The sequence below is a fragment of the Alexandromys fortis genome, unplaced genomic scaffold (assembly GCF_014885135.2).
Source record: "Alexandromys fortis isolate MF-2015 unplaced genomic scaffold, M_Fortis_MF-2015_v1.1 scaffold_86, whole genome shotgun sequence".
Lineage (NCBI taxonomy): Eukaryota > Metazoa > Chordata > Mammalia > Rodentia > Cricetidae > Alexandromys > Alexandromys fortis.
Window position 1 is genome coordinate 5424491 of NW_026067965.1, and position 24553 is coordinate 5449043.

A 24553-nucleotide genomic window follows, 5' to 3' on the forward strand; every position below is an offset into this window, starting at 1 on the left:
ATATATATACACAAAGGTGTGGTAAACACAGCCCGTTTTTAAGGTGCTTGCAGCCTGCTGGGGAGCCAAGACAAACACCTGTAAAACAAATGGAAGGCCGGATAAGACAGAGCATAGTTTGTGTGTGAGCAAGACTTTAAACTCCAGATGCTTCTAGGCACGCAGGGGCACAACTTCTCAATACCCATCCTGAATTGCAAATATCTTAAGACAGAGCCATTTCTGGTAGCACTGACCTGGAATTCCAGTACTTAAGAGGCTGATGGAGAAGGATCAGGAGTTTGAGTCTAGCCTGGGCTACACAGCTACATAGTGAGATTCTGCCTGGAAACAATCAAACAAGCACACAGTTGCTCATCATTTTCTAGCCATGCAATATGTCAAAGAGCCATGATTGTCTTCTTGGTTATTCCATAGTTGACAGGGAGCTATAGCTCACTGCGGTCACCCTCCATCTTAAGAGAGAACCACACTGAGTAGCCTAGGGAAAGATCAAAATTCTAAGCTCAAAGTCGGTTATTTTTTTTCTAACCATCAGTTGTCAGGGATTATATGGAATACTATTCATAGTTTCAAGTTGATAACATCACTTTCAATTAGTCATTTAATACCCAGTCCACTTACACAGCATTGGCACCCAAGCGAACTTCTTGCATGGCACATGGGAGATATTTTCTTATTTTGTACATAATAAATATCCATGTATACATACATATAAATATGTGTGCATACATATGTGTGCATATATACATATATACACAAATATATGTATATATATATTCCTCTCTCTGTCATTCTGTGTTGTGTCCCAAGTGATCCTCAGTGCTCTTCCAGTACACAATGCACTCTTGTACTTTGAATTTTTCTGTCCGTAGAATTTTTTTTAAACTTTAACCGATCACGTGGTTTATTTTCAAGACATCTAATTGGTGTCTAATTTTTGTTCTTTTCACTTCCTGTTTTACTTATCTTTGTTTTTATTGTCTGTCTTGGTGGTTTTCTTTCTTTTTTTCCATTTTTGAGATGGGATCCCACTATGTAGCCCTGGCTGACCTGACATCTTCTGTGTAGCTTCTCCTAATCTCAGGCTTGTGGTGATCCTCCTGCCTCTGCTTCCCGAGTGCTAGGATTATAGGCATGCATCGCCATGCCTGACATACATGTGTACTGATCATACACATTGTTTGTTTGCGTGTCTTTGTGCCATGTGTATATGCACAGTACCTGAAACTGTGGAAGTCCAAAGACAACTTTCAGGAATTGATTCTCTTCTTCTACCAATGAGTACAGGGGACTCAACCCATATCTTCAGGCTTGGTGACAGGTGCCTTTTCTCTCTGAGCTATCCTTGTTGGCTTATATATTGTTGTTTTCATAAGAAGCAATTATTTCTTCATTTTCTTGGAGAATGTCCTTATTTCGAAGTAAATATGGGCCTGGTCTGCAGGAATCCAACTTCTTGTTGTGACAGTTTTCGCAACTTGGATTTAGCATATTTCTTTGAATACATCTGAGCCTCAGCATTTGGATTTCTCTGGGATTGGAGGGTTGTTTTGATCTGTGTGGCATGCTCATGACTTCCAGTTATAGTGATTTAAATTGGAGCCAGAACTGAAAGCATTTGTGAAACATTCTTAGGACAGAATCCCGGGGGGGGGGTTGGAGGGGGGTTAATGTATTTTTATTTGTCATTTATGAAGTTTAACACAGGATGTCTCAACTTCAGGACTATTGGCAGAGTGGGGTAATTCAGTGTTGGTAAGAGCTCTTGACTTCCTTGTATAGTGTTTAGCAGACTATTTTGGTCTCTGTCCAGTAGGTGCCAGCTCTCATTGTAACAGACAGAAATGCCCCTGACATTGCCCAGTAGAGCATGGAGAGCATGCTGTGCTTTAGTCAACACACTGTCAGCAAAGAGTAGCGATCTCATAGAATTACAGGCAACAAGGAAAGATAAGGCGGGAGAGGTCTTGCTCAGAGAGGAGCATGTCTGTTGGTCATCTAGTGCCAAAGGGCCAGCCCTAAACTCATAACAGACAAGCAACATTGCTCAACAGGTTACATTTGAGAATATGGGTATACACAAGAACACACATACATATGCATACACACACAGACACAGCCTTGCAATAACAGTTGATGAAAAAAGAGGCCGGGATTTGAAGGAGAGTAGGGAGGGGTATATGATATAATCTCAAACATAAAGAAGAGAGTCTGGGTGGTGATGGTGCATGCCTTTAATCCCAGCACTCGGGAGGCAAAAGCCAGGCAGATCTCTGTGAGTTCCAGGCCATTGTGGACTACAAAACAAGTCCTAGTACAGCCAGGGCTCTCACACAGAAAAATCCTGTCTCAAAAAAACAAATAAACAGATAGATATATAGATAGGTAGATAGATAGATAGATAGATAGATAGATAGATAGATAATAAAAATAAGTAGAGGAAAAACACACAAAGCCTACAAAAAACATCGATCTTAAATTAAAATCTGTAGCAGTGTTTGCAAACACTCCACTAACATTTTACTGTTTTGTTTAGAATTGACTTGCATTCATTTTAGATAATACATGCAAGACTCTTGGTTTTACCAGGTGGCCACAGGACACGTGGTAAATTATTGGGAAGCTAGATCTTAATTCTTCATGGTCTTCCTTTCATACTGGGTTTTTAAAACCTCAGCTTTTTACTGTTTTCTCAATTTTCCACATGACCTTTCTTCCACTGCTACCTGTTTTCAATCATTTACCTTTAACACATCTTTGCAAAGTATTCATCCTGGGGTCTATGGAAACTGCCAGCTTCCCACTCATATTTAATTGTTTCTCATGATGCCTCATTACATGGAGTGATCATATGATCAAGTTTAACTCTCAAGAATAAATTTGTGGATAATCACAGTCAATTCCCAGAGTAAACTTCTCTTGGAGACATCAGTGCGTCTGTAGGTGACAAGAGTTGTGGAGGGTTCTGGGCCCCATGGCCCCAGTCAGTATGCTCTGCAGAGTTGAAGGGCGGTGCTGTAGGAAGTCTTTCAGGCAGTAGTTACCCGCCCACTGGGGCGTGGCCTCTTATACTATTTATGCGAGTAGAGCATGTGTGCAGTCGGTTTTCTGGCTGCAGGATTTGGTTTATGATCTCCGTTCCAGCAGAGGATTCTGATTTGTGAGTCTCCCCTTAAATAAATAACTGTATATTTCTCAACTCTGAGCTAGTGTGGGATTTCTTTTCAGCGTCCTTCTTCAGGCGAGTACCAAGTTAACTGTCCAGTTCTATTTCTACAGCTCTGCTGGAAGTCTTTAGGGCCAAGAGAATATCAAGTAAAAAGGTCCTGAGGCAGTTAAAGGCTCACAGGTACAGAAAGACCAGTGAGATTGAACCATAATAAATGAGGGGAACATGGAGTTGGGGAGTCAAAGTGGAAGGAGATGGGTCTAGCTGACCTCTTCAGTGTAGGACTGTTAAGAAGTTGGGGTTTCATGCTGCAGACAATGGGGAATGACAACGTTTGAGAAACGGGCATCTGTTCATGAGGTAACCACCCCCTCTTCGTCCCCCTCTGTGAATCTCAACAAGGGGAAGTGACAACAGGTTCTGAGGGACAGAAATAAAATGGCTTGCACAACTAAACAGGTTGGTTGTGTGCACACACGTGAGTCCTTGCTTGAACACCCAGGACTGTGCGTATCTCCTATGCATGGTAAAATGAGTTTCAGGGTATTAATGAAATCTCAAAGATAACAGTCCTTGAAGTATCTTCTCCCCACCACAGAAAAGGCAAATGCAAGGCAGCTCTTGACCAGCATGTAGATGTCAGCTGTCTGGGAAGGATTAGGGCTGCTGAGCACATCTGTTCCTGCCTCCCCCTGTCCTAGTGAACGGTCCAGCTGAAATCCTTGCTCAGGGCTGGAGATCTCAGCAGCTGGCGCATGTGGAGGACAGGACCAGAAGGGACATGTCCCCTACATTTTGAAGACAAGGAGTTAGTTTCCACTTCTCATTGCCTGTGCTCGCTAGACAAAGCAGCCGGCCAGGAATGTCCCCAACTTCAGGCTCCATGGCAAGACCCTCTTTCCTGTGCCAACAGTTGGTGGCTATGATAAGCATCAACTCCGTCCCATGCCACTTCGTGGTGACCCATTTTGCAGTTGCCCAGCAACCGAGGAAGTATTGGATATAGAATCCCATGAGCGGGGCCAGAGAGCGTTTGGCCCAGTTTCCCTCCCCATTATTCTCCTGTCATCTCCGTCCCAGTTGCATTAATCCCCAGGTACTGTGGTCACTGACAGCTCTGGCCCCCACTTGCTACACTCCTCATTTTGACAGTTACAGAAGGACTTCAGGATTGACCCACCAGCTGGAAACCCCAGTGTGAAGGGAGAGGGGAAGGGTGTGGAAGCCCTGGAGACAGCGCCCGCCTTGTGCTCCATCTCTCAGGAGGAACTCTGTCTGCCTTGCAGTTTAGGGTGCCAGCTTGAGGGACAGACCCTGGCGGCTACTGCCCAAGGGCTGAGAGCAGAAATATCCCATGGCTGCCCCTGATGCCGAGGCTGTGGGAGAGAATGATTTAAAGAGATGGAGAGAGGCCATTTGGCTGCCCCCGACTCTGATCTACTTTTCTCTCCCATAAATCCAGCGTTCACATAAATCCTCACCCTCTCCCATCCCACACATGCTCAGTTCCTCTGTTTTTTTTTTCCCCATACCTCTTCCTCATGAAAATAAATGAGTCACACTCGGTCATCTTGTGCCCATGTTTAATGCCTTGTAGCTCAGGGCTATGGCAGGGAGATGGTTCACCAGAAAAGGTTATTTTCCCCATGGCACTTTGGCTGGCAACTCTTTGTCCCGGTATCAAGTGGCCATTACAGATATTTCTTTATTCATAGGTATCCACCAGAGATGAAAGAATCATCACATCAAATTATAGGTTTTGGAAGCAGGGGCTGTGGCTCAGTGGGCAGGATTCTTGCCTGGTATCTACAACACCTTGGGTTCAGCCCTCAGCAGTACATATAAGACCAAGCATGGTAGAGCATGGTGTAATCTTAGGACTTCTGAGGTGGAAGCAGGAAGTCAGGATCATTTTTCAGCTATATAGCATGTAACTTGGTCCAAAAAAATAAGAATTAGGTCTGGTAAAAGTAACTTTCAGTATTTTTGTTAGTAGGCCATTTAATTGAACATTTTTTTTCCTGGTGAAATCCTGTAAATTTTCTAAAGAAGAAAAGGTGATGCTGATTGAAGTTGGGGTGGGACTTGAGATGAGGAAGCCACTCTTGTTTTGGTGGCCCTGGAGACATGCCTGCGAAACTCTGAGGTACCCCTCTGAGTCTCAGCAAAGGATTGCTCAGGTCCACAATGCTCCCCATCACTTAGACTGTGTGAACATGGGCTGGTTCTCAAACAGGTTCAGCCTCAGTTTCTCCAGCTACAGAAATGTGCAATGGGGAACCAAAGCGGTGGATACCCTTTTCGTGCTCATCAGCCAACACCCCTGATGTGTAGTGGTAACTGAGGAGCTGGAGAGGCATACTTGATGCATTCTTTGCAGGTTCGTGCCGCTGCAGTATGAGAATCCAAACCAATTGGCAGATTTCAGCACTTGAGGCTGCAGTGGATGGAGAACGATCTCTGGCTAGGGAGGCCTTTGCAGCACTTGGCATAGCAGGCCATTTTGTCGGAATCACCACAAAAGGCCAGCTATCCAGCAAAGAGAGTGTACACCAGTCTCTAGTCACTTTAGATTCGCAATGACCTAAGACCCGCTGGCTGGTTTTATCCTTATTTCTTGAATAATGAGTGGACATGACTTGGTGCATCTGTCTGATGACCCTGAGACAGTTATAGGAGGCTTGGAAATGTGTAGGTCTAACTGCATGGACTTCTCCTTTAGCATAGGGCTGTTGCTTGAACAGACCATCCTTCATCTTGGACAACATTGCCCATCCTCAGGATGGCTCTTCTGGATTGTTTCTTTCTGTGTGTGGCTGTGATACTAAGTGCCATGACCAGAAGCTATGTGTAGAGGAAAGGCTTTCATTCATCTTACCGATGCCAGTCAATTATGGAAGTCGGAGCAAGAGCTCAACTTCAAGACAGGAGCTTGAGGCAGAGACCATGGAGGATGCTGCTCACTGGCTTGCTCCCAGGCTCGCCTGCAACTATTTTCCTTACAAGACCAGCTGCCCAGGGATGGCACCACCCACAGTGGGCTGGACCCTCTGACATCAATCACTAATTAAGAAAATGTCACACAGACATACCCACAGGCCAATCTGATGGAAGGTCCCGCTCTTCCTGGGTGTGTCAAGTGGACAATCAAGATGAGCTATCCCAGTAGTGCTTGTTCACTGTCTCTTGTACACACTGGGTAAGTTTAGTCCGCCCCTGCTGATGCGGAAAGCCCCACCTTGGTGGTGTTTGCTCTTTGTGCGGTATTCATCTTCATAGAATAAGAAATGGTTAGATCTATACTTCTCTCTTGGTTACACTTGGGCTTGCAGTCCCTACAGGGAAGAGTCATAGCATCTTGGTAGAATGGCCTCCATTGGCTAATCACCTCCTCCTGCACTGAGACTCAGTAGCTGTCTACCCTGTCTTGCATGCATATAAGGCTTCCATCTGCCATCTTCAACCCTACTTTCCCCCTAAAACTTCTGCTAGGCGTTTGGTTGGAGAACACAGTGACTAGCCAAGCTCTCACTCTCCTCTGTCAATACAGCCTCTTTCACCATTGAGACACAAGGACTCCCAAGGATGGCATCATGACATCCATCGCCTGACTTCTGAAGTGTCTCGTGATTTGCAGATATAAAGCAATTTGTGTACTGCTGTTCAGTTTACTGTATCAGAGGGACTTATTCTGTATGGGGAGCTTTATGATCGGGGATCTTCCAGGCCTTCTGTCTCATAGCTTTGTTCCCTGCCACTCATGCTGAGAGAAGCTTGTGGATGGACAAAAAACGTAGGTTGAAGTCACTGGCTGGAGCCTGGAATGTGGGGCTTTCCTTTGACAGGAATCAAAATGCTGAATGGAAAAGGGCTTCAGCGGTGCGCTTTGCCTTCATGTTTTAAAATAGATCATATTCACCATTGGTCCAGAAGGATGTGGTAACAGCTTCACCAGCTGGAGAGGACAGCTCTTTGTCCTCTGGTTGCTAAACACTGATGATGTTGTGTGGTTCTCAGGCCCTGAAGGATCCTACCTTGGCTGCCAGGAAGGACTTCCAGAGGGAGGCGGAGCTGCTCACAAACCTGCAGCATGAACATATTGTCAAGTTCTATGGGGTGTGTGGTGACGGGGACCCACTCATCATGGTCTTTGAATACATGAAGCATGGAGACCTTAACAAGTTCCTCAGGTAAGCGAGAATAGATAAAGTGCCTCACCCTGTCCCAGTGAGCCTTTGGTTTTTTTTCTGTGACCACAATTCATACGTGCCACTATGAACTCAAGTCTGAGGATGACAAATCAAGACCACTGCACTCTTCTGTCTATTCTATCCCTATCTATTTGTCTGTCTGTCTATCTATCTATCTATCTATCTATCTATCTATCTATCTATCTATCTCTGTTATCTATAACATCTATCTATCTTCAATCTATCTACCTATCATATCTATCTATCTATCATCTATCTATCATATCTACCTATCTATTATCTATAACATCTATCATCAATCTATCTACCTATCATATCTATCTATCATATATATCTTCATCTATCATCTATCTATTTATCTATCTATGTATCTATCTATGTATCTATCTATGTCTTTATCTTACCTATTTATCTTTGTTTATTATCTATCTATCTATCTATCTATCTATCTATCTATCTATCCATCTCTATCTCATGTTCTGTGATTTCAAGTGTGCGCTCCTGTGACTGGTTTATGTGGTTCTGAGGATGGAACTGAGGGTTTTATGTATGCTAGGCAAGCACTTTACTTTATCTCTAGACCTAACCCTTTAATTCTTACGCATTGCCTCCTTTCCAGCTAGACTTAGAATTTTGTATTCACAGTGCGACACCTGTACTTTTCTTCTTGGCTCTCAGATGGACTGAGAAGTAGAGTAAGGCCTGGGGTATATCCTGTGAGGATCTCATGTTGAGACTCACAACCCTGGTTTTAGGGCTGTCTGCTTTCTTGCCCTAATGTGGGAATGTCTTAAGTGTCTGACTTGTCAAGTGAGATTAGTAGCTATATCTTTAACCTGCTCCTTCCCCTGACCAGAGACTTTTTGATAATGAATGTGAAGGTATCAAACTATAAACTCATCAGAAAGCAGAGGTGATTGATAAAGAAAGGGCATTTTGTATTCAGGTAAATTCTACTTGTCAGAATTCAGACTTTGAGAAAGAAAAGGGTAGAGTCAGACTTGGAAAGAGTCTTCAGATCTCTCCTTATGAGTCAGGGGTCCAGATAACTGCCCAAGAGATACTGAGAAAACCCACTAGATTCTCTATATCTCTGGAACTTGAATTCAGAATGAAATTGATTCCTGGAGAACTCAGTCCTTAGCATAAGAGAGATGGAGGCTTATCTTAATTATAAATGGATCAAGTTATGACCACTTCATAGAGATGTTGCTAGAAGCATTGGGTGGCAATGTGTATATGATGCCTGGGTGCATTTTGTATGCAGCAGGGTACTGAACGAATGGTGGCTATTGTAAAAGTTATGTCTATTATTATTATAAGAGCTATGAGTCGAGAGCTTCTAGATGATTCCCTGCCTTTGTATGCATAATCTCCCTCATCCTGTACTTCCACTCCTCTGCCCTATTGTACATCACAGAACCTTCTCCAGAGAGACAGCTGATTCTCCAGTCCCAAGTACAACCATAAGGGCTCAAAACTCCCAGTTCCTGTGTATTTCTTTATTCCAAGGAAAGATGAGGAATACAAAACAGAGGAGAGAGGAAGAGGGAGAAGCAAGAGTAAAGACCAGGGCAGGAGAAACACAAAGTTTAAGGGAAAAAAACCACAAGACCAAAGAAATAATTTCTTACCATTGTGACCAACTATTTCACAAGAGGCCCCGTAAGGACAGGGAGGATTGATTTTGACTCACAGTTTGAAGGGATGCAGTTTATCACAGTAGAAGACACGGTGCTGGCACATGGGGTTGTATCATATCTAAAATCAGGAGTAAGAGAGTTTGGACCAAGAAGAGTTTGGGGTATAAGCTGAATGATAACCTCATGCCAGCGACCTGCTTCCTCTACCAAGGGTTTGCTTCTCAAGGGTCCCTCACCTCCTAAAAATGTTCCCTCATTCGAGACCAAATATTCTGATCGTCTCTTGAAAGCATTTTGCATTTGAGCTGTAAGCAGATACACATGGCAAGAAGTTGTGTCTGCAAAGAATTCCTCACCCCTTCGTTCTCCAAAGCAGGAACATAAGAAGAACGTAGTGATACTTCTGTGTCTGTCTTTGAACTCTCTTCCCAAAGATAGCAAGAGGATCAACTCAAATTAAGGCCAACAGTCACTCCAGGTATTCTGTGGCAACTGCTGCCCAGAATTCCAGGGGTGGTCCAGATTCCCACCCATCTTTCTAGGCTCTGTTAGTCAAGGCCAAGCTTCTCCAAAGCTAAAAACTGAAATCCCGAGTCACATCAACCCTTGCTACAAGTGGGCTTGCAGTCTTCTTTCCAAAGTGTTCCCTGCTTGACCCTCTGGGTCAGTTCTACCTGCTAACATGTCTCCCGGGTTAGTGAAGTTTGGGGCCCTCAGGAGTGTATCCTGGTATACTGGAGTGGGAACTGGCCTCCTGCCACATCCCTGGCTAGCTGATTCAGTTGCTTTCCTATGGAGGGAGGGGGCAAGGCCCACCAAAGATAATAAACAGAATGTGTTCCTATTTAATGGTACTTCTCAGTGGAAATTGGAGAAGCAGTAAAGCAGGCCGGGGCTTTGCTGTGCGCCAAGGATCGTTGGTCCTCCTCTCTGTAAATAAGGGCCCCGGTGTGGTTATGGCTCATTGGACCTTCGGCAGGAAAGAGGGAACACTGAAAGTGACCGACCTGACAGGGCAGGGTGTTATCATAACACAGACAGGCTTGATTTGCTCGTGGGAAGGAGTGTGGGGCTCCCAAGGAGACAAAGGGTTTCTTCACCCTGCCTTGCTTTTGGTATTGTGGAGTGGTTAGAAGTGTGGAGCAAGCCTTACATCACTTACAGCTGGGGGTTGTGGGTTGCCAATCAGGAGTATCAGCACGGGGAGCTTGTCAGAAGTGCAAATGAAGGAGCACTGCATAGCCAATCAAAACTCCAATGGGCGAGGCCTCAAGATCTCTTTAAAATCCTTCTTAGACCCCTTATGGCAGCTTTTACAGGTGAACGCATATTTATAGTCATAGATAAAATTCACAGCTACCATATAGCTATTCTGAAATATCTAGGACTTTGGTTGAGCTTTCTAATCATTTTGTGCCTCAACTTAAAAAAAATCAGGGTATGAAGATTAAATATGAAGATTGAATGAATGTATTTAAAACTATCGGAATAGCATTTGACATATACACACAGTAAGTGTTAGTGGTTACCTTATTAATTACTCTAGAATAAGCACCTAGCATCTGAGAAGAATTAGGTGGTAGTTAGTGAATGAGGTTTGTTTCCTCCTCCAGCTGAGTACATCTGTGTTATCTTAGTGGGGATCTTATGGTTTCACCCATAGCCACACTCACTAGAAACAGGCACAGGTAGCCTGGAAAGGAGATTTCTTTCTTTTCTGCAGGACATTCAAGCGCACTGAAAACCACCAAGTCTTTGCCTTTGATCTATCGAGTTCTCTCTGCTCCATCTCTCTTCCCCCTTCTTGCAGGGCCCATGGGCCAGATGCGATGATCCTCGTGGATGGGCAGCCACGCCAGACCAAGGGGGAGCTAGGGCTCTCACAGATGCTCCACATCGCCAGTCAGATCGCCTCGGGCATGGTGTACCTGGCCTCGCAGCACTTCGTGCACCGGGACCTGGCCACTAGGAATTGCCTGGTTGGAGCCAACCTACTGGTGAAGATTGGTGATTTTGGCATGTCCAGGGATGTTTACAGTACTGATTACTACAGGGTAAGGAGACCTTCCCAGCTGCAGGACTCCGTTTCCAAGCTAGTGCCTTGCTTACATGTCTGTCATTGTCCATTAACCCTGTCACTATGGTGCACGTGTATGCACACGCATGCTCACATATGCACTCAACAGTTATCTTTTCAGCCACTCCTGCATCTTGGCATATCATGGCAGGCCATTTCTCCTTCCTCTTTGACATTAGGCTGGACTCTGTCTATACATTGCAATAACCTGCACATTATGATCGTACTGAATCTATGCAAACAGAGTTGGATACCTATAGCCTACAACTCTATCTATGTTCAAGCGGACACTCAGACAGTCTAGTCTAACTTGGTGCTTTCTCAGTATTCCAACCCATCCCCTGACCTAGCCTCACTCACAACATGTTTTATTCTCTGAAATTACCCCATGATTATGTGAGAGTGATCTTGTTTCCAAAGGCAGATCTTTCTGGACAATGAAACCCAAAGTAAACTAGAAGGGGTCAGTACATTGCTAAACATAATCCTACTGGCTGTGGGGGAAAAAAAAGAAAGTAAAGCATCTTGTCAATTTCTGGCTCTGAAGAAAGGGTGGCCCTGGAGAAAGGCTGACTCATTTGCATACAGTAAGGAAGCTTCATTTGCATACAGTTATCTATCTCCCACTGCAAGATCTTTACTCTCATTTATGGGGAGATTTTGTATGTTATTATGGCCAGGCTAAAGGTGAATGGCCATGAATGGCATTTGTCCCAGAAAGAAAAACATGGGTACAACTTGATGCCTACAGATGGGGTCATGTCTGCAAGCTGATTGGGAGACACCTCCTTCTGCCATAAGGAAGATGGATGTTGCCTATAGTGGCACTTACCTGTAATCTCTATTCCTGAAAGGTTGAAGTGAGTGGATCTAGAGGTTTGAGTCAGTCTACAAAAAGACACCTTGTTTCAGAAAAAAGTAAGAAGGAAAAAAAGTTAAAATAGGGAAGACTTACTTTGGGAACTTTGACTAAGGGAAGAGTTTAAATTTGTGGCATAGGAGACAGAAGGACAATATTGTGCAGCAAATAATGTTTTCTTCTGTGACACATGAACACAATTACCACAAAGCATGGACCTTATGATGATACAAGAATATTCTCAAAGTTCCAAAGGCTCAGGCAGCTTTCATGTCTGTTAAAGGCTGGCTCTGTGGTTCATAAATGGTCTTTTTGTTGTGTTCTCCTATGGTAGAAAAGGCAGAGGGTCTCCTTAAGGTTCCTCTGTGAGATCACTAAATCTAATGATCTAATGACCTTATAAAAAAGTTCTCCTAATATCATTACCTGCCGTTCTTCTGCTATGAACCAAATGTTTGTTTTAGCTTGGGGACTAAGGACACATCACAATCAGTTCATAGCAGGAGAATGGAAGCCAATTGTCTAGTCATGGTAGGAAACAAATGATCATATTGTGAAGTATGATCCTGTTGCCTGATCTTGGTAAACCAGGAGGCTAGAATTTGGGGGCTAGCAAGTACTTACGTTCTTGTTAGATTTATTGGGTGCACCTGGTAACATTGTGATACGTGATTGATCACTCAGGTATAGATACTGATTGCTCAAGGAGCTTCAGTTTAGTAACAGTGCAGAAGAAAGTGGGATGTTTTAGAAATGCCCTTTATGATGACTTCAGAGTATCTTGTTCATGGTTCAACTAAAAGATGACAAACCATGTGCTACCATGAACACACAGGAGGCAAAATAAACCAAAGCTGGAAAATGCAGCCTGTCTCCAACAAACTGGCTGGCTTTAGTCACCCATCCTACCAAGTATCCCCAGATAGAGGAACGGGAGCACGGTGTGGCACACCCACAGGTTGATGGTCAGAGAAGACCTATCAGGATGTACAAAAGCATTGCCTTCAGCATCTAGAGCCTTCTCTCCACCAGGCATATCCAAAGCTTGGGGTGTGGTTACTAAGGACATTCATGGATCATAGAGCCTAGCTGAAATCATTTAAGTGTCTTCTGTTCCATAGAGTGGGGTTTCCTGTCTTGCCTGGCTAAATTCAGATCTATAGTGGTGCTGATGATAGTAGGGGATGGCTTGCTGGTTTTTGTTTGTCTCTTTCTGTGCAGGGAAGATGTTTAATTATAATTTCTTGGTCTCTATGGACTCTACCAGGTCTTAGGAGACCATATCAGACCAGAATATACAATCTGAGCTTTGAAACTGGCTTCTTGCCAGTTGCATTTAATATTTCTCCTTTGGTCTAAAGGTTTAAAAAAGCCATAAAAACACTATTCAAATGGTACACCTTCACCGTTGCTTTAACAACCATGAGCTGTACTCAAACTCATGGCAAAGCATCGAGGAGTAAACCGTGCTCATTTCTTTGGGTGTCAGGACATAACTTAAGGATGTGAGGTCAATGGGAATTGTCCACAGTCCAGGTATCTTGAATTCTCTCTTCATAAGCTTCTAGTCAAGCTCTTAGCTGAGACTAGATGACTTGAAAAGATATGTCTTTGCTTCCAGGGAAGTATGAAAGGAAGGAGAATAGTTATTTGCGTGAAAGTGGCCATTCTCAAAGATTAGATTGGATCATCTCTCTCTACTTGTTTACTTACAATGCCTTGATGTATGCTTACACCCCTCCTCCTTCCCCCAAATCTTTTGAAAAATGAAAGACAGGAGAGTACATATACCTGAGGTCACAAAAATGTCCCCAAAGTCTTATCCCCTTTGGAAGACATTGGTGTTACTAAAGAATTCTTGGATTTGGAGCTGATGTCAGCTATGTTTACTCTCGAATGTTCAGCCGCCATCAGCACCATGTGCGCACTGCCTCTGTTCAATTTTCTTATTTTGAAAATTAGGAGAAAAATATTTACCCAGCAGAGGTATGTTTATGTTAAGCAAGTTAGTTTGTGCAAAGAGCCTGAAATGCAATACTTACTAGACAAACTATTGCCTTTACTGCCCTCTCAGCACCCCTCACACCCAAAACAAGAACATTGGAAATAGAGTCTCATTCCCAGATGGGATTCTTGGATCCGAAAGTGGAGCTCCTCCTGACCACTGGAAAATAAACTAGGCTCATAGAGCTGCCCCAAAGGAGTGGGGTTAAGATGATCACCTCAAGGAAAATTCCTTCCCGAGGTTTCAACTTCCATAGAAATAGTGAGGGGGTCATCAGCATTGCCCTTCTTCTGGCAAGCATTTATATGTTCTTGCTTCCAAATCATGGAGCTCTGCCTGTGTTCGAGAGATTTATGTAAGACGTTCTTGTTCAGTATACACTGGCTAAGGCCCCAAGGAATGTGGTGATTTATCAGATAGACAAAACACTATGAGGATGCTCTCTGTAACCTGGGTCTAATTTCTGCCGCTCTACTATGCTTGATTACTAGAACTGAGAACTTGCTGACTACTCAACTTGCTAACTAATGTAGATAAACACAGAATATTTAGGTGCGTGTGTGTGTGTGTGTGTGCGCGTGCGTGCACACACCTGTGCATCCATGAGCATGCCTATGTGAACGTATGCATTGTCAGCTTGGGTTTGCTCACTCTGTGAAGACTCTAGAGTGTACACAGGAGGTCAGGAGGAGAGGCAAAGATAAGGTCCTTCTTATAGGTTTCCCTTTTCATTTCTAATTTCTTAAAACAAAGAGGCGCCATCTGGCTCATACATAAATGGTGTATGCAAATGATTTACAAAGGTGAACTGCCAAATTTCCTGTTACACATTTAGATCGAAAAAACAAACATGCCCGCATCGAGTCAGTGGAGCAATTTCTTCTCTTCTTACAACAGGCTGGATGGCAGCCACCTTTTCCTCCTGTGGCTCACTGATGCTTCCAAGAGGGCCTGTAAGTGGGCTTTGACAAAGGTTCCTTTGCAGATACCACGCTTTCCTTCTTAAAGCTTCAGAGAACTCAGAGACATTGGTAATCAGATGTCGAATTAGATAAAATTGCAGGCATCCGGAAAAGGAGCAGGTTGCAGGTTGAGACTCCAGAGTAGGTATACTTTCAGGTGTGTTTATTGAAGAAGCGGGCAGTCAGTGGAGCTCTGGAGGGGACAGGAGTAGAGGGGGGATAGATGCTATGATTCAGAGAGCCCAAAGTGGGGTCACTGTGCTGCCCCTGCGCTTAGCTTCATGCCTGACCCCTGTAGAGTTAATGGAATTATCGGTGAAGGAAAACATGTGTGTTCAAGGTTGAGCAGGAAAAGGATCAGACCAGAGAGGAGCCCATGGGCAGGCAGACACCCAGCACTGTGATGCTGTCCTTTGGCAATCCAGATCACGCCTTTTCTAAACAAGTGGATACAGCATCTAGAAAGAATGCCCTGAGTAGGCAGGTGAGGAGTGACCTGGATTGTCTGAGTCTGGGGTGTGTGCTTTAGGTTAGAAGTGGGCTTCTAACCATAAAGTAGAGCAGTGTGATAGCTGGTAATATGACATGAGGTTCCAAGCTGAGAGTTCTGGGGCCTACTTCTCAGCAACTCTTAGACATGCTAATAGTAATCCACAGAACATGGGAATAATTGAGGGCAGGATGATCTGGTGGTAGAATATTTCATATATATTTCATATACACACATATTATTTATTTAGTTTAAAAAGAACAAACTATCTTTTTAAATTTTACATACCAATCTCAGTTTCCATTCCCTCCCCTCCTCCTATTCCTTCCACCTAGCTCCCCCACCCCCTATTCACTCTTCAGAGAGGGTAAGGCACATTGCCTTGGGGAAGGTCCAAGGCCCTCCCTACTACATCTAGACTGAGCAAGGTATCCATCCAAAGAAAACAGGTCCCAATAAAGCCAGTACAAGCAGTAGGGATAAATCCTTAGCTCAGTCCAGTTGGTTCGATGCAGGTCCTCTGTTTCCATCAGTTGCTGGATGAAGGTTCTATGGTGATATTTAAGATATTCATCAGTCTCGCTCCAGGGCAAGGCCAGTTTGGGCACCCTCTCCTCTATTGCTTACAGTCTTAGCTGGGGTCATCCTGTGTTTTCCTGGGAATTTCTCTAGTGCCAGGTTTCTTGTTAGCCCCATTATGGCTCCCTCAATCAAAATATCTCTTTCCTTGCTCTCATCACTGTCCTTCCTCCCATCTTAACCATCCTGTTCCCTTAAGTTCTCCTCCTTATTTCCTTTCTCCCCTTGTCTTACCTTCCACCCTCCCTACTCTCCCTATTCCCATGCTCCCAATTTTGTCAGGTGATCTTGTCTATTTCCCATTCCAGGAGGATCTATGTATGTTTTTCTTATGGTTCACCTTGTTACGTAGCTTCTCTAGGATCATGAACTATAGGCTCAATGTCCTGTGCTTTACAACTAGTATCCACTTATGAGTGAGTACATACCATGTTCACTTTTATGGGTTTGGGTTACCTCACTCAGGATTGTTTTATTTAGTTTCATCCATTTGCATGCAAATTTCAAGATGTCATTGCTTTTTACCACTGAGTAGTACTCGAATGTGTAAATGTTCCATATTTTCTTTAACCATTCTTTGGTTGAGGGACATCTAGGTTGTTTCCAGGTTATGGCTATTACAAATAATGCTGCTATGAACATAGTTGAACAAGGCCAAGAGTGGTATTGCTGGGTCCTGAAATAGGTTGATTCCCAATTTTGTGAGAAACCGCCATACTGATTTCAAAAGTGGTTGTACAAGTTTGCATTGCCACCAGCAATGAAGGAACATTCCCCTTACCCCACATCCTCTCCAACATAAGCTATCATTGGTAATTTTTTATCTTAGCCATTCTGACTGGTGTAAGATGGTGTCTCAGAGTTGTTTGATTTGCATTTTCCTTATGGCTAAGGATGTTGAACATTTCCTTAAGTGTCTATTGAGATTTTTCTGTTGAGAATTCTCTGTTTAGTTCTATACCCCATTTTTAAATTGGGTTGTTTAGAAATTTGATGTCTAATTTCTTGAGGTCTTTATATTAGAGATCAGTCCTCTGTTTGATGTGGGGCTAGTGAAGATCTTTTCCCATTCAGTGGGCTGCCTTTTTGTCTTATTGACTGTGTCCTTTGCTTTACAGAAGCTTGCCAGTTTCAGGAGGTCCTATTTATTTACTGTTGTTCTCATTGTCTGTGCTACTGGTGTTTATATTTAGGAAGTGACCTCCTGTGCCCATGCATTGAAGGCTACTTCCCACTTTCTCTTCTATCAGGTTCAGTGTGGTCAAATTTATATTGAGGTCTTTAATCCATTTGGACTTGACTTATATACATGGGAATAGATTTGGATCTATTTTCATTCTTTTACATGTTGACACACATTTATGCCAGAACCATTTGTTGAAGATGCTTTCTTTTTTCCATTGTATAATTTTAGCTTCTTGGTCAAAAATCAGGTTTCATAGGTGTGTGGATTAATATCTGGGTCTTCTATTCAATTCCATTGGTCAACCTCTCTGTTTTGATGCCAATACCAAGCTTTGTACAGGGCTGGAGATGCCTCTGGAAGTTCCGTTATTGTGGATTGTTTTGGCTATCCAGGGTTTTTGTTTTTCCATATGAAGTTGAGTATTGCTCTTTCAAGGTCTGTGAAGAATTCTATTGGGATTTTGATGGGGATTGCATTGAATCTATAGATTGCATTTGGTAGGATTGTCATATTTATTATATTGCTCCTATATACCTAGACTATTTCATTCTATGGGAGTCACAGTTTTCTTACAATGATGAAAATAATGGGCTCTTTGGTTTGAGTCTCTGCTCTTAAAATTCCTATCTTTGACCTTGGGTAAGTTATTCATCCTTTTTGTGTCTCCAACTATAAAATGGGGCCAATAGTTCCTAACACCTGCATTTGTTATGGAGATTACATGTTAATACATATAAAAGTCTTAGGATGATAACTCAGCTAAATAAGCATTAATTACGATTACTATTATTAGATCTAAAATACCAGTGCCTTCTTTCTTCTGAACAAAGAATTTGCAAAGGTCTTAGCTAACACAGGCTGATCACTGTGGCAAGCAGGTAGGAAACACACAACGGTCTAACATAAAGAGAAGCTTATTTTCAGGTCACAGAGTAGTATTAACAGGTGAATTTTCTGGAGGCAGAGTACTCCACCACACTGTCTCTCATGCAGGCCAATGGTGATCTGCACTTTGCCTTAGATACTCCAACACTTGTAGCCAGCTGGAATGAAAGAGGGACATTGAGTAATGGGCTTTTTTGTGTGGATTCTCAGATTAGGAATTTCAGCTCCACTCAGCCACCCAGCAAGACTGTGGACTGCCCATCAGAGGCAGACATTTTGCTTCCCCGTTTGCCTTCTGACAGGAGCTGGTCCTCGTTGGAATAAGCAGACACCACACTCGGTCTTAACCAAGTTGTCCCTGTCGGGGTGGAAATGAGGCTGGGAGCTGCTGGGGTTGGACCACTACTCAATCTCTGCCACTTTAGCTGGGAGCCTATCGTAGAATGAGGGAATCACTCTTCCTTGCCTGGCGTATCGAGTGGGAGTAAGGACACCTGACGTCTAGACAGCAGGGAAAATATCAGCAGCTGGGCTGACAAGTGCTGGAGGGATACTGGACTCATTTGACGGGACCTGTCACTGTGGTTTCAGGCATTGGGTTTCCTGAGTACACCCAGGAAACCAAGGAAAGAGAAAGAGCCTTCCCACTCATGAGTCTTTCTAGTGCTCAACTCCTGTTGCTGAGCCAGGTTGATCCTTGACCGCTTTGAGTTCGTTCTCTTCCTATTTATATAGAATAAAGCAACGAGGACTTGTGTCCCATTCTGCACCATCTTACTGGGAGTCATTTTAGAGCCAGAGAAAAGTCACAGAGGTGGTAGCGTTCTCATTTGCCCTTCGTCCAGTTTCCCCAGTGTTGATGAGCTGCAGGGCCATGGCACCTTTGCCAAAATGAGAATTAACAGTGACATACATTATTTATTAAACTTCTGACTGAGTTTTCTCCATTTTTGACTACTACTATTATTATTGTCTCAGGGGCCCGAGATACCACATTGCATGCCACTGGGGCTTATTGAACAGCAGTGGAGGATTGCGTTTGTGCTCTCACCTGAGTAGAAAGGAAAAGCAGAAAGGAAGGAAAGGAAAACTTCCCTTTACAGGTCTCTAACAAGAAGTGATGACCAGCTACGGGGAAAGACTGGTCACAGATCATATACCTGACCAAGAACACCTCCCTGGGGAATAGGGAGGCAAATTCCATCTCAATAGCAAGTAAAGAACTAGGAGAAGAAGAAGAAGAAGAAGAAGAAGAAGAAGAAGGAGAAGGAGAAGGAGAAGGAGAAGGAGAAGGAGAAGGAGAAGGAGAAGGAGAAGGAGAAGGAGAAGAAGAAGAAGAAGAAGAAGAAGAAGAAGAAGAAGAAGAAGAAGAAGAAGAACAAGAAGAAGAAGAAGAGGCAATGAGTGGACATCTCTGCAGACAGGTGCCATAATTTACTTACTTCGAGTGAATTTAGAGAAGCAACTGAAATGCTAATGCCTATTAATCTGCACAAAGCTGCCAAGAGAAAGGAACACAAAGGAAGGATCAGTAGCTAATTATAGTAGGTATTACAACCTTACTGCCTTGATTAAAGCCAGGGTATCTGCACAGTCACTATCTACAAAATAACAGACATTTTGGGATATAGATGTCTACTGAGGGCTAGGAGTGTTATTTAGGACACTTGGTATTGATGCCTGTGGTGTGTCTATTGAGATATCTCATCTATTTGTGAAATCTGGAGTTCTCTTTGGGTTTCTATACTTCCTTTTGGTCTTTTGTCTTCTGTGGGGATAAATTCTTTATATAACGGTAAGAGAGGGGAAGCTGAGTTTCTGTTCATTTTGGGGGAGGCACAGCCAAAAGGAGAAGAAAAAGCCAGTTACTTCATTCTCTGCTATTGCCTTGACCCCAGGTCTGACATGTTCATTTTCTCAGCCTCTTTCCCTCTTCCTGAGGAAACTAGTAAATAACTTAATTTGGAAACAGGCCTGTTTACATAACTATAACTACCAAGATGTTGGTTTAGTGCCTGAGGTTTAGTTTTGAGTGTGCTCTGATCTTTGAGATACCTAAGAGAGTCAACTAGTAGGCTAACGGACTGGCTACATGAGAGGAATTCCTTACAGTTTCCAGGAACTATGAGTACCTGAATCTTCCCTGTATCCATGTGTCCTAACACCATCTTCCTTCCTAGACAATTCAGCACTTCGTTTCAATCCTGTGGCAATAGCTTTTCTAGAAAAGGCAGAAGTGAATGCAGGAAAGGCTTTGACTCTTTATGCCTTGGAATACCGTGGTATGAAGATGCATGATGACCAGAAAGTTGAATTAAAAACAACTGGACTTTTAAATGTGAGAAAGTTGGGACGTTTGCTTCTCAGTGGCCTAAAGAATACTGTCCTAGAGAGAACGCTTCCATCTTTGATTGTCGGCATGTTGTATACTACAGCGATGGCCAGAAACCCAGGTTTAGTCATTGCGTTGACTAACTGACACAGAACAAATCTCCTTCTTGCCTATGTTCAAAGTTCATTTGTTGTAAAGTAGGAGTTTCCTATTTCTCTTCATCCCCTTGACTTTCTTATCTCAGAAGTATGATTCATACAAATACAAATAGGAAAAAATGTTTGCATTGCACTGATACTTGGTTCAGGCTTCGTGGGTTTGTGGAAGGATTTTCCACCAATGTACCAGAGGCTTCGTCACTTCTCCTGGAGCAGGAATTAAGGACTAGGACCCACTCATTAAGTCACTTTGGTGACATCTGTTTTTCCATTGGCATCCTTGACTGTCAGCTCAAGGGTTGAAGTCAGTGCTTTGTTTTGCAGTACTTTTTCATAGCAACAAAACTCTCTAATAGAACCCAGATATGCAGACAGAAAGACACACAGGACATTAGGAATCCATCTTCTTTGACTTGAGTAGTTGCTAGACAGTCCTAGGTAGCAATATTTAGTTAGGACATACTGGTCCAGGCAAGGGACCATGAGACTCTGTGCCACGGAGAATAAGAGCTTAGAAGGTGCCACCGGAGCATCACTGGGACTTGGAAAGGTGCCAGGTACAGCTTCGAAGTCTACAGCTGAGGGCTCAAAGCCATTGCTGTGTTTTACCATAACCTTGTAAATGAGCAACTGTAGTTGTCAGTTAGGATAACGTTTTTAAAAGTGCAGCTTTTAGGCCACCCAGTCCCTTCTGTGCCCCAACAATGTTCAAAACAAATGAGAAAATGTCAGCTCCTTCAGCTTTTAAGAAACAAACAGCCAGAGGGAGCCTTAAATGTCATCTCTCTCACCCTGGTGGCCCCAGGCAGACACGCATCAGCATCCTTCCAGGAAGATGGCCTGTTGGCGTTTCTCAGCGCTCCTGGGATTCCTTCCTCAGGTTTTCTCCTTTACCCTTTCCAGCTGTGGCAAACTGATGTGATGACCAGTCAACAATCTGTTTTTCTAATTTGTAGTACTCTCTAGAAATGTAGTAGTCTTGGTCATCTCTACCCAGAGCCCTACACGTTTCAAAGTAAATCTATCCTCTGTCCTCAGTGGAGAACACTGATTTATAGTATAAAATGACATTATGACTACTCAGAAAAGAAAACCTAAGAAGATTGGGGTGATCCAAACGGCCCTGCACTTTTCTTAGGTAATTGGTTAGGTTTTGTTTATCTTGATTGACAAGAGAACCAGGGTAGTGAAAACTCTGCCCCTGCTTGCCCTGCTAAAATGACATTCTAGAGCAGTTTTCCATTGATCTGACACAGTCTTGTCTCTCTGAAAGGTTGAAATCTGGCTGTTCCCTCCCATCAAGGAAGGTGGTAAGTGAGTGGGATGGACGTTATTAGCGCTTGCCTGTCTCCATAGGGACAAAACAGGGGAGATGCTCCAGCAGAAAATTTCAAGGACAGGAAGCATGTTTTATTGAAGCCTATTCTGATGAGGGGAAGCAGGCTGCGGGAGACCGTGGTGGAGGGTGGTGCCAAACCTCTGGTTGCTCTCCCCATGTCTGTTGAGGGTGGTGATGGATGCAGCTTAAGAGCCACCATTTTCCTTCTGAAGTGCAAAAGGCCTGTTGTTTACCGAGACAAACTGAATATATAACATATACAAAAACACATAAATTTCCATACAAATATCTTCCCGACCAGTTGTAATTAAGATATTTGCATGGAAAGAGAACATTGTATTCCCTTGACTTCCTCTTGCTAGGGGATTTTGTTTCTCTCATAACCCCACATAGCTCAAAAATACGTGAGTTGTCTGGCAAAGCAGAAAGAGGAGGAGGAGCAAGAGGAGGGGAGCAGGTAATCTGGTCAATACAGCAACTTTGCCCTGCCTGCCCCCTTCCTGACATTCCCAGACTTAGCCTATCACCTATGTCAAAGCTGGAGGTAGGGAGATTTGAAGTGTAAGGTGTGCAGAACACCCACGAAATCCCAAGTCAGGCTGTGAGGCTGAGTTCATTTGAATCTTCAAGCTTCTGCTTGGAGCTATGCGACCTCAGAAAATGTACTTAAATTCTCCAAGCCTCAGATCCCTCATCCGAAAAAGCAAGATAAAAGGAGAGTGAGGGAGAACAATTTCTTCCTTTGTGTGGATTAAATAAGATAATGTATGCAAATTGCCTAGTACCTATTAGGCACTCAATAGATGGTTATTATCATTCCATGTAAGTGAATAAGAGAGAAATTATATATAAGAAATTTTAAATAAGTTACATGCCAAAGTATTACCTATGATAAGTCTTTGGTGCTGGATCCTGAAATTAAAGGGGAGAAGAATCCACTTGAGAGAACTCGGAGAGACAGCAAACAAAGCCCCTCAGCACTCTAGGTTTTTGATGTTTAAGTTAATCTGTTGGAAGGCGAGAGAGAGAGAGAGAGAGAGAGAGAGAGAGAGAGAGAGAGAGAGAGAGAGAGAGAGAGAGAGAGAGAGAGAGAGAGNGAGAGAGAGAGAGAGAGAGAGAGAGAGAGAGAGAGAGAGAGAGAGAGAGAGAGAGAGAGAGAGAGAGAGAAACAGTATCAGGTAGTGAGGGGCTTCCTTATTGTGAAATTGCTGGCTTCCACCAAGAACTAACTTTTATAAGTTGAACCACCAACTTGTCAGATAGAGAATGCCATTCTCCAGGCTGCACTCACTGTCTCTTTCTTGAATACTTCAAGGTTGTGTGCTTCTGGGACCTTGGGTAAAGAACCAAGGCCAACTGAGATCTCACCTTCCCTTTCTCTTACCATTTGTAGTTTGGCGATCTGTTCATTTTCATGCACAGCTTGACATCATATTTATACAAGTTCTTTGTGCCATGCTGTTTGGGTGCAGCTGGTTGTTCTGCTTTGGTGGCTCGTCAGTGCTGATATGCTGATAAAACAGTGGCAAGGGATTAGTGGCTGAGTTGAGCTGGAATGAGCAGGACTCGGGTTCTTTCACTCTGTCAATCACCTTGACACCTGTGCCTGAATCTTCTCCCCTGATTTGCATGCTTCAACCTCTAGGTAGGGAGGATGTTGGTACTTTGCACTTGGTCATTTTCTTTCTGCTGGTTCAGTCCTCAGTTTTCTGATCTTTATATATTTATTTTCATATTCTTGAGTCATTCTATAGTATCTCTCTCTCTCTGGGAACTAACTTCCTTTGAAGACAAGGGAATTTATACCATTCTTAGCAGAGATTTTTCACAAAAGTGCTTAATATAATGCTTAATTTTAATAACATATAATACCACATGAGATGTCGTAATGGACAAGTAATAATGTTTCTACTGCCTTAAGTATTATTAAATCAGGCTTCATGGGCTTCTGCTTGACAGATGCCAATGGTCAGTATATGGAATCTCTGGGAAGGTGTATTGGAAAGCTACACTGGTGTCTTCATGCAAAACCAGCTGTTTCTTATTCCCCACCAGTGGCTCAAACATTTACTAATGAATGCAGAAGCTGAATGAATATATCACAATGATTAAAATGTGCAGGAGACTAGATTTAGCTAAAGGGGTGATGTGTTTGTTATTACTCTATGACCAGCTGTCAAAGGTTCTATGACCAAAGCATTTAGTAAGGCAGTCTACATGAGAAGTCAGATTATATTGAGGTAGAGAACTTAGAGCAAGGGAGACAGATGAATCAAATTTTTTTTTTATCTACGCTAACTTAAAGAGACAAACCGGATCTTATTTAGTTTCCAGTAATTGGGAGTTGTTTTATGTATACACTCTCTAATGTTTTCTGTGTCACATGACCAACTTTCATATGTCAAATATATGAAACTTTCAGTTGCTTGTAAATTTAATTCTCTCAAAGCCACGTAGTATATGCCCACAGCATGGGCAAGTCTATATCAGGTAACAGCTCTCAGTGACTGGTGGTGATTGTCCTACGTAGAGTGATGGGCTGTATCTAGGGTGGGGAAAAAAGCGTGTATTGATATCCAGCATGGATTCGGAATAGCATTTGGTAGCACCTGTGTCCTGTAATTCTCAGGCTTGGCATTCATTATTCCAGTCTGG

At 43.2% G+C, this 24553-nt stretch overlaps 1 protein-coding gene across 1 annotated transcript in view; it reads left to right on the forward strand.

Moving 5' to 3' along the window:
* Ntrk3 (neurotrophic receptor tyrosine kinase 3) overlaps nucleotides 1–24553 on the forward strand; it is a 367393-nt gene that overhangs the window by 291151 nt on the left and 51689 nt on the right. The window contains exons 15-16 of the mRNA XM_050154042.1: nucleotides 7190–7362; nucleotides 10837–11080. Coding sequence (XP_050009999.1) covers nucleotides 7190–7362; nucleotides 10837–11080 — 417 coding nt within the window. The remainder of the gene's footprint in view (nucleotides 1–7189; nucleotides 7363–10836; nucleotides 11081–24553) is intronic.